The sequence below is a fragment of the Muscardinus avellanarius genome (genome assembly GCF_963383645.1).
Source record: "Muscardinus avellanarius genome assembly, chromosome: 18".
NCBI lineage: Eukaryota > Metazoa > Chordata > Mammalia > Rodentia > Gliridae > Muscardinus > Muscardinus avellanarius.
In genome coordinates this window covers 41,714,164-41,729,826 of record NC_137804.1, presented here as the reverse complement: position 1 = coordinate 41,729,826, position 15,663 = coordinate 41,714,164, and the positions used below count along the sequence as shown (strand labels likewise).

At 67.2% G+C, this 15,663-nt stretch overlaps 2 protein-coding genes across 4 annotated transcripts; one reads left to right on the top strand and one right to left on the bottom strand.

The window, feature by feature from the left end:
* Positions 1–1,029: 1,029 nt before the first annotated feature.
* On the top strand, positions 1,030–3,701 carry ISYNA1 (inositol-3-phosphate synthase 1; the record flags this gene model as incomplete). Its single annotated transcript, XM_080715297.1, has 10 exons — positions 1,030–1,187; positions 1,384–1,545; positions 1,678–1,810; positions 1,896–2,089; positions 2,214–2,363; positions 2,446–2,661; positions 2,744–2,908; positions 2,983–3,096; positions 3,198–3,415; positions 3,494–3,701. Exons 1-10 carry the CDS (start codon positions 1,068–1,070, stop codon positions 3,699–3,701), a joined length of 1,680 nt encoding a protein of 559 aa, XP_080571423.1. The 5' UTR covers positions 1,030–1,067.
* Positions 3,702–4,189: 488 nt separating this feature from the next.
* On the bottom strand, positions 4,190–15,438 carry SSBP4 (single stranded DNA binding protein 4; the record flags this gene model as incomplete). 3 transcript variants are annotated; one of them, XM_080715299.1, is made up of 17 exons in its annotated part: positions 4,190–4,219; positions 4,548–4,655; positions 4,723–4,751; positions 4,845–4,923; positions 5,001–5,068; positions 5,139–5,190; positions 5,259–5,294; positions 5,385–5,430; positions 5,658–5,725; positions 5,805–5,872; positions 5,961–6,030; positions 6,104–6,163; positions 6,564–6,638; positions 8,649–8,733; positions 8,803–8,864; positions 8,968–9,040; positions 15,380–15,438. In XM_080715299.1, the coding sequence occupies 17 exons, from the start codon at positions 15,436–15,438 to the stop codon at positions 4,190–4,192; spliced, it is 1,068 nt and encodes a 355-aa protein (XP_080571425.1). The 3 variants fall into 3 exon arrangements, with proteins under 3 accessions (XP_080571425.1, XP_080571426.1, XP_080571424.1); XM_080715300.1 differs by lacking the exon at positions 6,104–6,163; XM_080715298.1 differs by lacking the exon at positions 4,190–4,219 and having other exon boundaries at positions 4,443–4,655.
* Positions 15,439–15,663: the final 225 nt, after the last annotated feature.

Genomic DNA, 15,663 nt, shown 5'->3' with positions numbered 1-15,663 from the left:
GACAGCCCTGTAGAAAAGTGACTGGACCCCCTTGCCCTGGGGAGGTCAGAGGCCTTGCTTCTGAAGCCTTTCAGGCGTGAGTTCAAAGTGCTTAAGCACCAAAGTGCCATGTTTGGGGTGCTGTGCTCAGTCCCAGCTCAGACCAAACAGCCGCTTCAACCAATCAGGGCCAAAGACCAAATGACAGCCCGCTCCTGCTACCCTGCCCAGCCCTGAGGGTCTGCCGCCTCGCCGCCGCCCTGCGGACCACCTGGTCGCTCCCCGCAGGGTGCTGTCGGGGTGACTCTTGTTGCTCTGCAGACAGTGTTCTCTCGGTGAGCCCCTGGCCTCCAAGCCCCTTCTCGCAGGCCCACCTGTGAGTTGGGGGGTGTGTGCCCCAGTCCTCTTCCCACAGCTTCAGGGCCGGCCTGGAGGCACGCGCTGCAGCCCAAGGCCAAGCCCCGGCTCCTTTCTCCGCGGGACATTCCCAACTATCCACCTTCTGGGCCAGCGCCAGCGGTGGAAACTTTTCGGCGGAGGAGGCCGCTTGTTTTGGAAAGTTCGAGGGGAGCCGCCCCGCCTACCCGCTGGGTTCCCACGCTCCGCTATCGCCGTGCCCAGCCGCCCCGCACCCCGGCTGTCGGTCCCGCGCTGCAAGCGAGGGCTGGAGCCGCGCGGGCGGTTTGTGCTCCCGGGGGCTCGGGCGGGGGGCTCGGGGTGGGCTGTCTCCGTTTGCCCCGCACATCTCCCCCGGCCCGGCCTCCCAGGCCCGCTCTGCGCTGAAGCTCGTGCGGCAGGGAGTAAAGGACCCGCGCCCTCGGGGCGACCCCCGCCCGCTTCCGGCGGGGCGGACCCTCGCGAGCGGCGGCGCCCTCCCCCCCTCCCTCCCGGCGGGGGCGGGGCGGGGGCGTGGCCGCGGCTCTTTTCTCCGAGGCCGCGCGCCGGGAGCCCGCGCCGTCCGTCCCCGCCGCTGTCGGAGCCGACCGAGCGCTGGTGAGCGTGGCCCGGGCGGGGTGCGGGCCCCGGGGACGCGGGCCGAGGGCCCCCGCTGACCTCCCCTGCCCGCCCCCCGGCCGCAGCTCGCCGCGATGGAGGCCCCCACCGAGTTCGTGGTCGAGAGCCCGGACGTGGTCTACAGCCCCGAAGCCATCGAGGCGCAGTACGAGTACCGGACGACGCAAGTCAGCCGCGAGGGCGGCGTCCTCAAGGTGGGCGGGGGGCGAGCTGGGAGGGGGGCCGGGCGGGCGGGGGAGGGGGCCGGGCGGGCGGGGGAGGGGGCCGGGCGGGCGGGGAGGGGGCCGGGCGGGCGGGGGGGGAGGGGGCCGGGCGGGGGGGAGGGGGCCGGGCGAGCTGGGCGGGGGGTCTGAACGGGCGGGCCGCTCACGCCGCCGCCGCCGCCCCCAGGTGCGCCCCACGGCCACGCGCTTCACCTTCCGCACCGCGCGGCAGACCCCCCGGCTCGGCGTCATGCTGGTCGGCTGGGGCGGGAACAACGGCTCCACGCTCACGGCCGCCGTGCTGGCCAACCGCCTGCGCCTGTCCTGGCCCACGCGCGCGGGCCGCAAGGTGGGCGCGGGCGGGCGGGGGGCGGGCGGGCGGGGGGCGGCTTCCGCCCGCGAGGGGCCGGAACTGGAAGCGCGGGGGGCGGGGCTTGAGGGCCGGCCACGCCCCCGCTCACGCGCCCCGTCTGGCCCCCAGGAAGCCAACTACTACGGCTCGCTGACCCAGGCGGGCACCGTGAGCCTGGGCCTGGACGCCGAGGGCCGGGAGACGTTCGTGCCCTTCCGCGCGCTGCTGCCCATGGTGGCGCCCAACGACCTGGTGTTCGATGGTGGGCGGGGCCTCGGCCCGGGCGGGGGGGGGCTGGAGGGGCCGGGGAGCGAGGCCGAGCCCGAGGCTGTCGCCCCCGCCCCCAGGTTGGGACATCTCCTCGCTGAACCTGGCCGAGGCGATGCGCCGCGCGCAGGTGCTGGACTGGGGTCTGCAGGAGCAGCTGTGGCCGCACATGGAGGCCCTGCGGCCGCGGCCCTCGGTCTACATCCCCGAGTTCATCGCGGCCAACCAGGGCGCGCGCGCGGACCACCTCATCCCCGGCACGCGCGCGGAGCAGGTGCCGCCCCCGCGCACCCCGCGCCCCCTCCCTGGGGCCTCCTGCCCGCAGCCCACCTTGCGCGGGGAGAACCGCTGACCCCGGCCCCCGCCAGCCCCTCTGTCCTCTCCCGCCCTCCCGCCAGCTGGAACAGATCCGCAAGGACATCCGCGACTTCCGGTCCCGCGCGGGGCTGGACAAGGTCATCGTGCTGTGGACAGCCAACACCGAGCGTTTCTGTGAAGTGGTTCCGGGCCTCCACGACACCGCCGAGAACCTGCTGCGCACCATCCAGGTGGGCACGCCGGGCGGGCGGGGTGGGCGGCCGGCCCGCTCCGCTGACCGCCTGCCCCGCTGACCTGCGCGCCTGCCTGCAGCTCGGCCTGGAAGTGTCCCCGTCCACGCTCTTCGCCGTGGCCAGCATCCTGGAGGGCTGCGCCTTCCTCAACGGGTCCCCGCAGAACACACTGGTCCCCGGCGCGCTGGAGCTGGCGGCGCAGCACCGCGTGTTTGTGGGCGGGGACGACTTCAAGTCCGGCCAGACCAAGGTCAAGTCTGTGCTGGTGGACTTCCTCATCGGCTCCGGCCTCAAGGTAGGGGGGCCCGGGGGCGCGAGGTGCAGGCCCCGGGGGCCCGGGCTGGGCGCCGAGCGCTGCTGCCGTGTCTCCGACACAGACCATGTCCGTCGTGAGCTACAACCACCTGGGTAACAACGACGGCCAGAACCTGTCGGCGCCGCCACAGTTCCGCTCCAAGGAGGTGTCCAAAAGCAGCGTGGTGGACGACATGGTGCAGAGCAACCCCGTGCTCTACGCGCCGGGAGAGGAGCCCGACCACTGCGTGCGTGGGGACGGCGGGAGGGGGCAGGGGGCCGGGGCGGGGCAGAGGGACCCACGAGACCGCTGCGCCCCTAGGTGGTCATCAAGTACGTGCCCTACGTGGGCGACAGCAAGCGCGCGCTGGACGAGTACACCTCGGAGCTCATGCTGGGAGGCGTCAACACGCTGGTGCTGCATAACACCTGCGAGGTGCGAGGGCGCAGGCGCGGGAGGGCCTCGGCCCCGCCCCCTGACCGCAAGCCCCGCCCCGCCCCAGGCCTAAGCCCCGCCCCGGCCCCGCCTCCCCGCAGGACTCGCTGCTGGCTGCGCCCATCATGCTGGACCTGGTGCTGCTCACCGAGCTGTGCCAGCGCGTGAGCTTCTGCACCGACACCGACCCGCAGCCGCAGACCTTCCACCCCGTGCTGTCCCTGCTCAGCTTCCTCTTCAAGGCCCCGCTCGTGCCGCCGGGCAGCCCCGTGGTCAACGCGCTCTTCCGCCAGCGCAGCTGCCTCGAGAACATCCTCAGGTGCGTCCTCGGCAGGCCCGGGCGCGCGCGGGGGGGGGGGGGACGCCCGAGCTCAGCTGAGCCCCGTCCTCCCCCCAGGGCCTGCCTGGGGCTCCCGCCGCAGAACCACATGCTCCTGGAGTACAAGATGGAGCGTCCGTGCGCGGGCGTCAAGAGAGGCCGGCCTGTGGCCGCCACCTGTCCTGTGCCGTGCAAGAAAGGCCCGGTGACCACGTCACCCAACGGCTGCACCGGGGATGCCAACGGGCACCCGCAGGCCGAGGCCCCCCGGATGCCCACCGCTTGAGGCTCCGTGCCAGCCCCAGCCCCAGCCCCTCTGCCCTCCCTCGGCACCGCCGGGTCAGTAAAGCCACAGCCGCCAGCACACCTCCCTGGGTCCTGTGCCTTGTCTGCGCCACCCCCAAGCTGCTTGTCCCCCACGCCCTTCACTGCATCCCAGGCCCTGAGGGCGGAGCTCAGCCTGGGTGCAGGATGCGCCAGAGAGAACAGACACCAGTTACCAAAATCCAAAACCAGGTACTTTATTGACCAGGCCCACGCCGCGCTCCTGGCGGGGAGCCCCTCGGACCAAGCACAAGCAGCAGAAGGGCCAAGTGGAAAAGGTCTCTGAGGTCCTTGCGTGTTTTTTTTTTTTTTTTTTTTTTTTTTAAATGAAAGTCCTTCCTGCGCGGCTACCTAGCCGAGCCGCTCGGGTGGCCAGGACTCCGGGTGCCAGAGGTGTGACCTCGGAGCCTGGCGCCGGACTGCCCGAGGCCGGCAGGGGCCGGGGCCCCTTCACACGCTCATGGTCATCCCTGGGGAGTACTGCGGAGAGAGGGCGCGCAGGGCGGGCTCAGCTCCGGCCTCGGCTGGGACCCGCCCCCCCCCCAGGGCCATGGGGGACGGGACGGGGCGGGGCTGGGTCCAAGGCAGGGAGGAGGGTGCTGGGGGCCGCTGGGTGGGCTGGGGGAGGACGGGCACAGGCAGGGTGGGGACTGGGGGAGAAAGGAAGGTTGCCGCGGCCGCCCCCCCACCTGGCCCGCCGCGGTCACGGTCTTGCTCTGGCCCCCCGGCCGCCCCGCCGGGGCCTGCCCACCAGGCCCCTCCGGCCCGCCGCCGCCGCCGCGGGGGGAGAGTCGACGCAGTCGCTTACGCTTTCGCTCGGGAACGGGTGCAGGAAGGTCCCGGCGGCCGCCATCTCGCTGTCATCCCGCGGGGTGCCCGGGGCGTTGCCCAGGCCGGCCACGGCGCCGGGGGAGCTCTGGGGGCGGCCGCCATCAGCGCAACGCGCCGGCCCCGCCCGCCCCACCCACCGGGGGCGCCCTCACCTTCGGCAACCCGTCCACGTCGCCCGAGCCTGCGGACGAATCACGCGGGTCAGGCCCCGCAGAGCGGGGGGCGGGGTCGGGGGGCCCGGGGCGGGGCCGCCGCAGGGGGGGGGCGCGCTCACCCAGGGTCCCGTTCACGTGGTGCGGCTCCATCGCGCTCATGGCGGCCATGGGGCCCTCGGGGCCAGCGCCCAGCGGGAACTGCGGGCACAGGGCAGCGTGGGCTCGGGCGGCCGCGCCCCCCGGCCCCCCGCGAAGCGCCCCGCACCCCCGCTCACGTTAGCCCTGCCGGCGCCCGGCCCGATGGGGTTCATGATGGTGTACACGGTGTCGCTGGAGTTGGAGTCTGGGGAGACAGCGGCGGGTGGGCGGGCGCTGGGCGGGGGGCTCCCCACCGTCCCCCGGGACCTCCGTACCTCCAGGGCTGGGCATGATGGGCGTGCCGGGGGGCCCGCCTCCCGGAGGTCCCTGCAGGAGGGGAAAGCCACGTGAGAAGGTGAGAGGCCGCCCCGCCCCGCCGCCCCGTCCCAACTCACCGAGTAGCTGCCGGGCGAGGAGGCCGAGTAGGGCACCTGGAACCGGGGAGCTCGGTGAGTGCGGGCGGTGAGTGCGGGCGCCGGCGGCCCGCCCCCCAGGCCCGCGCCCGCCCGCCCGCCGCTCACCGAGCTGCCGCTGGGGCTGGCCCAAGGGCCGCGCGTTCCGGGGCCCCTGGAAAAGACGGAGGCGGACCCTGGGCCCAAGGCGGCCCACCCGCTGTCCCACCCCCCACGGGCCAGCGGAGGTGGTCAGCAGGGCTCAACCCCAGCCCGCAGTCTCTAGAGGCTAGCTGCTACTGGAGACCTCGGTCTCCGCCTAACAGTAGCGGGAATACAGAGGCTATCCTGCAGCAGCCGCGGGTGGACACGCCCGGCCTGGGGACATGCTCGGGGCCTTACATGTTCATGGTGGGCAGGCCCGGGCCTGCAAGGGAGTTGGGCGGGGGCCGCAGGCCGCCTCCGTAGCCCTGGGAGGCAGAGCAGTGGTGAGCCGACAGGGGCGCAGCCTCCCCCACCTCGCCTCCCTCGCCCAGCCACCACGCTTACCTGGGGCCCCACGCTGGCCAGGCCGCGAGGCGGTGTCACCCGCTGCAGCGGGCCCATGCTGGGGTGCCCTGGGGGGCGGAAGGAAGGGGCTCGGACCAGGGGAGGCAGAAGGTTGGGGTGCTCTGAGCGGGGACAGCCGCTGGGCTTTCTACTCACCCTGAGCGCGTGGGGAGACGTCCATGGCGCCGGGGATGAGGGACTGGGGGCCAGCGAGGCCCACGGGAGGCTGCGGAGGAGCGGCAGCTGAGTAGAGGGCCCCTCCCACCCGGCACCTGCCCCCACCCACACCCTGCTCTCACCTGACTCGGCATCCTCAGGGTGGGCCTGGAGCCCCCTGGGAAGCGCTGCGACATGAAGGGCTGGAAGAGGTGGGTGGGGATCAGCACCTCCCCCCAGAAAAACAAGCTGCCAGTTCCCGCTGCTCCTGAGCCCCTGTGGACAAGCCCCTTCGGGATCCGGAGCCAGGCAGCCAGGGCTGAGCTGCGCTGGGAGCTGGGGCAGGTGTGGGGGGGCACCTGGAAGTCAAGGGGCCCCAGGAATCCTGGGGGGCAGGAGCGTGTACAGCCAGCTGGAGACAGGGCTTGTGGCTCTGCAGTCACCAAGACCAGGTGCCATTCCACCCCAAAAGCCCTGTGCACGCGTGCAGAGACTCCGCCATCACGGCCCCCACTGCCTGCATGCACGCGTCCCCGTGTGCAGCCCACCCACTCATCCCCAGCCTGGGTCCTGGTCCCCAACGCCCTGCTCAGGCTCCCCTACCTGGAAGAAGCCGGGCGCCATGGCGTCGCTGGGGGCCATGCTCCCCATCACCGGGCTGGGGGCCGCAGTGGCGCCCTGCAGGGCGAGAGCCAGGTCAGATGCTTCCGGTCCTATCCCCCCTCCGCCCACAGGCGCCAGGGGCAGGACTGAGCCAGGCTAGCTGATCTCTGTCCACCATAGGGGTGCACAGAGCCCCACAGGACTGCAGCCTCATCCACTGGCACAGGGGCCCCACTCTGCTCCAGGCCACCCCAGCCTGCCCCAAATAACACAGCACAAGTCCCACCCCATCCAGAAAGTTCCTTGGCTGCCACCCCACCCCTCCTGCAGGCTCTTCTCAGATGAAGAGGGAGAAGACAGGGTATCAGAGATGGGGGTTCCTAGCCAGGCCTGGAGGCGCAAGCTTGGAATCCCAGCATTGGGGAGGCTGGGACCAGAGGACCACGGTTCGCAGACAGCCTCAGCTACTTAGGCCCTCCGCAACTCAGTGAGACCCTGCTTCAAAACTTAGAGGACTAAAAAAACAAATAGGGCAGGAGTTGTAGCTCAGGTAGAATGTCCCTGGGTTCCATCTCCAGTACTGAAAACAAAATGGAGATTCCTATAGCAGGCTCAGAGCTGGCAGGGAAGGCTGGCATGCCAGTCCTGTAGTCCTGAGCCCCACACCGGCCTGCCTTTGGGAGCCCAGGGACCAAGGGAGAGGCCCAGTCTGAGGACAGAGGGGCAGAATTGGCAGGGGAGGGGGCTTCTTTCTTCTGTTGCACCACCCCCTCCCTGGCCAGGCCAAACCTCCCAAAGTACTGTGCCAGCTGGTGGTACTGGGGACTGGTCTGCAGACGCCTGGGTGCAGAGGGGTTAAACACTCTGCCTGCGGCCACCCAGTGCAAGGGGCCCTGGCTGATTCAGAGCACAGGCCCCGGTGACCTGCCCTCCCAGGACTGCAGCCTGCTCCCTTCCTGACCCTTCTCAAAGCTCAGCCCCCGAGCTCCAGCCCAAGCCCAGGGCGAGGGGGTGGACAAGAGGAAGCCTCTCCCAGGCTGCCAGACCGTGAGGGCACTCCTGAGTCCCCAAGTCATTGTAGCGCCCAGATGACTCGGGGATCACAGGCCTGCACCCCCACTCCTGTGTCCTGTGTCCGGTTCCAGATAGTCAGGTCCCCTCAGGCCCTCACCCACCGGGGCACACTCAGCAGAGGGAGCGCAGCCTCCCTTTGGCCAGCTGCGGGGCCTGGACACTTCCTGAAGGGAAACCACGGGAAGAGGGGCTCAGGACGAACCCCACCCCGGGCCTTCAACTCGAGGCCTCCGGGGCTGGTGCACCATCCCCGGCTGGAAGGAGCCAGAGCCCCGCCCGTGTCGCCATGGCGACATTTCCGGGAGATGCGAAAGCCGCTTGGGAGCCCCAAGCCGGAGAGGCAGGCAGGGCCATCGCGGGGCGCAGGATGCCCCCAGTAAGAGCTGCGCACAGGCCTCCCCTCCCACACTCCCCGAGGCGCCCTTGTTGCCTTGGCAACCGCGCCTGAGTTCACGCTAGCACTGAGGGCGGCGGTGGGAGTCGAGGGGCAGCAGCTGGGGCTCCGTGGAGAAGGGAGTCACCCTCATACACAGCTCTAGTTCCAGAGACACTGGCAAGGGGGGGCCAGAGACCTCAAGGGACGCTGGAAGCTGGGAGGTCGGCGCCCCGGGTTCCCAGGCACCAGGGCAGTCCCCAGAGGCAGACTCCAGGCTCAAGGGAGGTTAGCTGCCGGCCCCTGGCGGCCAGCGAGGACACTTCCCCCTCAGTTCCACAGGGAAACTGAGGCCCAGGTGGCCCGCAGGTCCTCACGGAAAGCTAGCTATGCCCAGTGCTGGCCCTCGAGCTCCAGGCCGGAGGGGCCCACAGCCTCTCCACCCCTACGTGCGTTGGGCTCCACCTCCCCAGCCCAGCAGCAGGGGCCAAGGGGTGCCCACCCCACCCACAGCACAAAGGGGAGGATAGTCCCATGATCGGGAGTGAGGGAAGGGAGAAGCGGACCCAGTCCCACGGAGCCAGGGCCCCCCGGGCCCCCCCGGAGCGCCCCGCTGCCCCCTGCCCGGCGGCGCTCACGTAGTCCTGGAAGGCCTTGGCCTCGCTGGGGTGCTCACAGGCCTCTCGGCGGTCAGGCGCTGCGCAGTACAGGTCCCAGAACACGCTGTGGGCAGAGGGAGGCAGGTTGCTCGAGCCCCGAGGCGCCCCGCCACTGCCCCCGCGCCCCACGCACCACCACCAGGAGTGCAGGAAGCCCGGCGGCTCTCCGAGGGTGATGTTCTTCTCCCATCGGATCTGCGGGCAGAGGGGAGGCAGGTGAGGCCTCGGCGCCAGGGCATCGGAGGGCCGCCCCCGCCCTGGCCCCAGTGAGAACAGGGTGGGGAGGGGCAGGCCGTACCTCGGAGAGGAAGGTCTGGGCTGACTTCTGGGCGCCCGCGTGCAGCAGGTACTCGTACACATACAGCGCCAGCCTGCGGGGCGGGCGGTGGATCAGCTCTCCAGAGACCCGCCCCGCAGCCCTCCCGCTGGGACCCCGCCCGATGGCCCCGCTAGGCAAGTCCCCATCCTCACGGAACATGGCTTCCCTGCCAGTTGTTCAGCCAGGCCAACTCCTACACACCATCAACACCAACCCTACCAAGCCTCCAACTCCAGGCCCAGTTTGCTCAGCCCTCAGTGTCTTTTCCTAGCTCCACTCCATCGACACGGAGCCTCCAGACTGACCTCAGCCCCAGAGGCCTGCCCAGAGGGCTCCTAATTGCCCCCTCCGCCTTATGGAGGGCCCTCCAGCCCCCAGCTGGAGCAGCTCTCCGTGGACGAGGCAGGAGGGCGGGGCCACCACGGTCAGTGTTCCCCGGGACCTCTGGAATCACCTCCCAGTGCCTGCTGGCCCGCCTGCGGCCTGGCACTGTGGACCACAGGAGACCAGGCCACCCAGCCCTGCAGTCGGCCTCCCACTGCAGGGCTCCGGGGCAAGCACACCCAGGGCCCTCCGGACTCCTGAAGTGAGCAGCTCCAGGGTCTTGCCGGGCCCAGCCGGGCAGCTGCCTGCGGACGCCTCTGCTCAGCTGTCCTCCCCCGGACAGTGGCCCCATCCTAAAATAACCTTCTTCTGACTCAGGCTCTGCTCCTTCTCGCCTCCTTCCATTTCACCCTCCCGCCCCAGAGCCCCTAGCTCAGACCCCCATTTTTTTTTTTTTTTTTTTTTTTTTTGGTGGTACTGGGGTTCCTGGAAGCCCTTCTACCTCTGGGCTACACTCCCAGACCTACATTTTCACATTTTTTAAAATTCGGAAACAGGGTCTCCTAAGCCAGCGCGCACGGCTGGCTTTGAACCTGCGCGATCCTCCTGTCTCTGCCTCCCAAGCGCGGGGATGACAAGCGTGCGCCACCACGCCCGGCTCAGACCCCCATTTCTGCTCTCAGCCCCTCAGACCTCTAGCCTTCTGCCAGAGCCATGACTCCTGGGGAAGGATGTGGGGCCCTCCCCAGCCCACCCCTCCCATCCTGCCCTGGCCCTGGCCCTCGGCACCCCTGCCACCCTGTGCAACCCACCCAGCCCTCCTGCAGGCGCCTCTCTCCACCCCAGACTCTGCAGGGCGAGCTGGAAGGGGCTGAGGCTGCAGGTGGGGGCCAGGCAGATGGCCAGCTGGAGCAAGGGGTGGACCCGACTCACACTGCCCCCAAAGCCATGAGGCCATTGAGGGACCCAGGACGCGCAGCCGGCAGCTGAGTGTGTCCCTCCAGCCAGTTACCCATTACCACTGCTTGGACTCTACCCTGTACCCCAACACTGCCCAGTGCCTGTCCTCTCACGCCTGTGGCTGAGTTCTAGAGGCTTCCTGAGCAGCCCACACCCAACAGACCCACATGGGTCCATGAAGGGAGAACAGGACAGTCACGGGCAGGCCTGGGCCAGCCACCCTCCTGGTCAGAAGAGGCTGGGGAGGTCGGAGCGCCAGCCAGGCTGCTGGGAGGGCCGAGGGCAGCAGGCAGGCTCGGGCTCCCTCCCAGGGGTCAGGCGATGTTACTGGAGGTAGCGCCGACGCTGCCAGGCTCGCCAAGGGCTATGATGACCCCGTCCCCTTCCTGAGGGTGCCCCGGGGAGTCCCGGAGCCCACCCACCCTCTTCCAGCCTTGATAACACCCTCTCGCAGAGAGGCCCACGTGAGCTACTTCCTGTCCACCTGCAACTACAGACGCTGCCTTGACTTGCGCGGCCCCAGCTGCCCGTCCTACCTGCACCCAGGGGACGCAGCACACAGCTTAGCACCCCAGGTCCAACAGAGTGCAGGGCCCGGCCCGGCCGTGGCCGGGTGGTCTCAGAGAGCGGCACCCCCAGCCTCACTACACCACCCAGCTACTGGGAGGCCCAGGCAGGAGGACCCGGAGGTCAGGGGCTCAGGACCAGGCTGGGTGGCGTGCTCAGTAAACTGAAGCTTGAAGGAAAACCTGTCTTCTATCCCTACCACATGCCCAGGACCATGGAGGACGGCATCAGGGCCTGTGCGCACCCCGGCCCCAGGGCCTTTGCATAGCTGCCAACTCACCCCGACTCCAGAGTGGCCTCTCAGAGGCTTCCTGCCACACATCTGCTCGTGTCCCCTGAGCCTGTTTACCGGCACTGGCATGCCTCTGCCCACAGGCCCCTCTGGAGCCCTGCCTTGGCCCTGGGGTTCACAGGTGCAGGCCCCAGCCTCTGGACCTAAGTCCCACCCTCAGGACCCAGCTCCATCTCAGAGCCTGCCCTGGCAGGTGGAGAGAGGAAAAGTATGGAGGCCCAGGGGGCACCAGGCCTGCGGGCAGGGGCACGGGACCGCAGCAGGCTGAGCCGCAGCTAACGTAGCACCAGTGACTGTGGACAAGCAGCACCGTAATCATGGCGCACTACTGTAATTACGGAGCATTACCGTAATGATGGAGAATTACCGCGCAGGGCCCCCGCTCGGCGCCCCCTTGACACACAAGCTGCCAGGGCTGAGACACCTCCACTCAGCAGACTGTCCTGCAGCCATCCTCCTGCCTGCGCAGGGGCCTGGCCTTCAGCAGTGCCCGCCTTCCCCTGGGGTCCTCTCGAGACCCTCCTCCGCTCTGGGCTACTGATGGCGCCGCCACCACCTCAAAACCACCTCGGGAAGAATCCACAAGGTGCCGCGATCCGGCCCAGACCCAGACCCAGTGCTGACACGGCAGGCCCCCGGAGCCTGGCCAGGAGGAACGGCCTTGCCTTCAGGAGGCTCCAAGCAGGGAGGGCAAGGTGCTGGGGGGGCAGGGACAGCAGCACCCTCTCCGCCCCACTGCACAGAGGCCAGAGGCCCGGCAGGAGGCGGCCTGGTCCTGAGCGAGGTCTGCCTGGGCCCTCTCTATTCTGAGAGCCCTCCGGTGCCAAGACACCAGGCTCTGGGCAGGCTGCTTCCTCCCCAGCCACTGGTGTCATCCAAACTTGAGCACAACACTTGTGACGGGGATGAGCCCAGTGAGCGCAGCGCAGATGGGCCTAAAGGGCCTCCCGCCTCCCCTCGGTGCTGGCCATTCCCAAGGGTCCTGATGCCGAGGAGTGAGGAGAATCGCCTCGGCCGCCTAGGTCAAAGGCCCGCCACTGCCCAGGGGCTGCCCGCTCTCTCCACCCTGCTCTTAACCCCCGCCCCATCAGAGCCACCAGCCACGCACCCTGGACAGCTGTGCCTGCCTCCCCCAGGAACACCCCGCCTCTCCATTTTGTGGTACTGGGAATTGAATCTGGGGCCATTCTCCCTCTAAGCTAAACCCCAGCCTTATTTATTTATTTTTTTCATTTTGAAACAAGGTCTTGCTAGGTAGCTGAGGGTCTCTGTTGCTGAGGCTGGTCTCGATCCTGCAATCCTCCTGTCTCAAGCTCCTAATACTGAGGTTACAGGCTTGCACCACCACACCTGGCTTCTGGCCTCTCTTCTGACACCCCATAAGCCCCACTCCATGTGGTGCCTGAGTGCCCTTTGCTAAACACAAGCCCCTCTATGGACCTCGCGACACCCCCAAGGGCTGCCCCTTCCCACCCAGGGCCCAGCCTTGCCTGGTCCAACCCCAGGGCTTCTGGCACAGGGGACATGCCAGGAGGGGCAGGGTGACCAAGCCACGCACCGCCAGGTGCCAATGTCAAAATGTCTCGAATAGTCAGGTGTAGTGGCACACTGTAACTCCAGTACTTGAGAAGCTGCAAATGGAGGATCACAGGTTCAAGACCAACTAACGCAATTTAGTGAGGCCCTCAGCAACTTAGCAGGCCGCTGTTTCAAAATTTAAAACAGCCTGGTGTGGTGGGCACGCTTGTAATCCCAGCATTTGAGAGGCTTAAACAGGAGGGTCACAGTTCGCGGCCAGCCTCAGCTACTTAGTGAGGCCTCTGCAACTCAGTGAGACCGTATTTCAAAATAAAGAATAAAAAATAGGGCTGGGGGTGTAGCTCAGAGGTGGAATGCCCCTGGGTTCAACCTCTAGTACCTATCCCCTACACACACACAACTGTCTTAGATCCAGGTGTGGTGGCATATACCTGTAATCCCAGTACTTAGGAGGCTGAGACAGGAAGATCACAGGTTGAAGGCAAACCTCAGATATTTAGTAAGACCCTCAGAAACCTACTGAAACCCTGTTTCAAAAATAAAAAATAGCAGGCATGGTGGCACACGCTTGTAATCCCCGCGCTTGGGAGGCTCAGAAGGATCGCAGCACAGGTTGAGGATGGCTGAGCCAGGAGGATTGTGGTTCGCGGCCAGCCTCAGCTACTTAGCGAGGCCCTTCGCAGCTCAGTGAGACTGTTTCAAAAATAAAAGGGCCAAAAAACTAAGGCTGGGGGTGCAGTTGGAGGTACAATGACCCTGGGTTCCATCCCAAGTACTGCAAAATAAATAAATATTAAAAAGACTAAAAAATAGCTGGGCATGGGGGCACACGCTTTTAATCCCAGCGCTTGGGAGGCTCAGAAGGATCGCAGCACAGGTTCGAAGCCAGCCTCAGCTACTGAGTGAAGCTCTCAGCAACTTAGTGAGACCTTGTTTCCAAATAAAGTATAAAATAGGTCTGAGAGTATAGCCCTGAGGTAGAAAAGCCCCTGGGATCCACCCCCAGTACCACACACACAAAAAAAAAAACCCTAAAAAATAGGACTAGAGGTGTAACTCGGAGGTAGAATGCCCTGAGTTCCATCCCCAGTTCTGCAAAAATAAATAATAAAATAAAATGGGGCTGAGCTGGGTGTGACAGTGCACACTTGTAATCCCAGCTTTTGGGAGGCTGAGACAGGAGGATTGCTGTTTGCAGACAGCCTCAGCTATTTAGACCCTTTGCAACTCAGTGAGACCCTGTTTCAAAATACAGAATAAAAAATAGCCAGGCATGATGGCGCACACTTGTAATCCCAGCACTTGGGAGGCTGAGACAGGAGAATCACACAGGTTCGAAGCCAGCCTCATCTACTTAGTGAGACCCTGTTTCCAAATAAATGATAAAATAGGGCTGAGAGTATAGCCCGGAGGTAGAAAGCCCCTGGGTTCCACCCCCAGTACCATGAAAGAAAATGAAAGAAAGAAGGAAAGAAAGAAAAGAAAGAGGGCTGGGAGTGTAGCTCGAAGGTTCAATGCCCCTGGGTTCCATCCCCATTACCAAAAATAAATAAATAAAATGGAACTGGAGATGTAGCTCAGAGGTAGAATGCCCCTGTGTTCAATCTCCAGTAGTGCCTCCCCCCAAAAAGTGGGGGGGCCTGATGGCGCACACTTTTAATCCCAACATTTGGGAGGCTGAGACAGGAGGATCCTATTTTATGGCCACCCTCAGCTACTTGGTGACGCCCTTTGCAACTTAGTGAGACCCCTTTCAAAATAAAGAATAAAAATAGAAGCCGGGCACGGTCAGCATTCGGGAGGCTGAGACAGGAGGACAGAGGTTCGAAGACGGCCTCAGCTACTTAGGTCCTTTGCAACTCGGTGAGACCCTATTTCGAAATAACAAAAAATAGGGCTGAGGGTGTAGCTCAGAGGTAGAATGCCCCTGGCTTCCATCTCCAGTACCGCAAAAAAACAAAACAAAACAAAACAAAAAAAGTACTGAAGCTGAAGGGTGCCTGGAAATACACCTCAACCCTGTAAGCTTGCGGACGACAAGACAGGCCTGGAGGAGCCCCGCAGCTTCTGGCCGGTCACTTCTCCCCAGTGACCCCGAGAACGGGCAGAGGGTGGACGCTCCTCTCTGTGGAGCGGAGCTAGGGCTCTGATGTCAGCCAGGTCAAAAGACAAGAGAGCAGGGGGAGGGAGGGGGCGACCCACACCCCGGCCCCTCGCTGATGCGCGCGCCTCCCCTGCCCGCCGGACTCTGCAGAGCTGCGGCCGCGCGCCCCTTCCACGTGCTCCCAGACCCCAGGGGCCGCCCCGCGCGGGTGCTCCCGAGGGGGAAACTGAGGCCCGCCTGGGCTCGGGGCGCGGGCAGTGCGCCGGGGGCGGCCATGGCCGGGCCCCCTCCCCACGAGGGCGAGGGTGCGGGGCTCGCGACCCCCGGCGGCCGCCCCCCAGCCGGGAAGCTCGGCGGAGGGCCAAGGAGCGCGCCGCCCGACCCCCGACCCCCGACCCCCGACCCCGGCCCCGACCCCAACCCCCGACCCCGACCCCGGCCCCGACCCGGCCCCCGACCCCGGCCCCGGCCCCGACCCCGGCCCCGGCCCCGGCCCCGGCCCCGACCCCCGACCCCGACCCCGGCCCCGGCCCCCGACCCCCGACCCCGACCCCGGCCCCGGCCCCCGGCCCCGGCCCCGGCCTCGCGCGGGCCGCGCCACTCACTTCTCGCGGGCCTGGCCGTCGGAGGGCACGGCCGGGCCCTTGCCCGCCTTGGCGTACATGCTGCTCGGCGCCGCGGCCCGCACCTGTCAGGCGGCGCGGGGGGCCGTCGCCATGGCTACGCCGGGCCCCGCGCGGGCGCCGCGGGCAGCGTCCACGCGGGGGGGCCCCGGGCGGCGCCGGCCGCTCCAGCTTCGGCTCCGGCCGCGCGGCGGATCCCTTTTTTTCTTCCCCGCTTCCCTCCGCGCGGGCTGTTCCGGGAAGCGCGCGCCCCCGCCCCGCGCGCC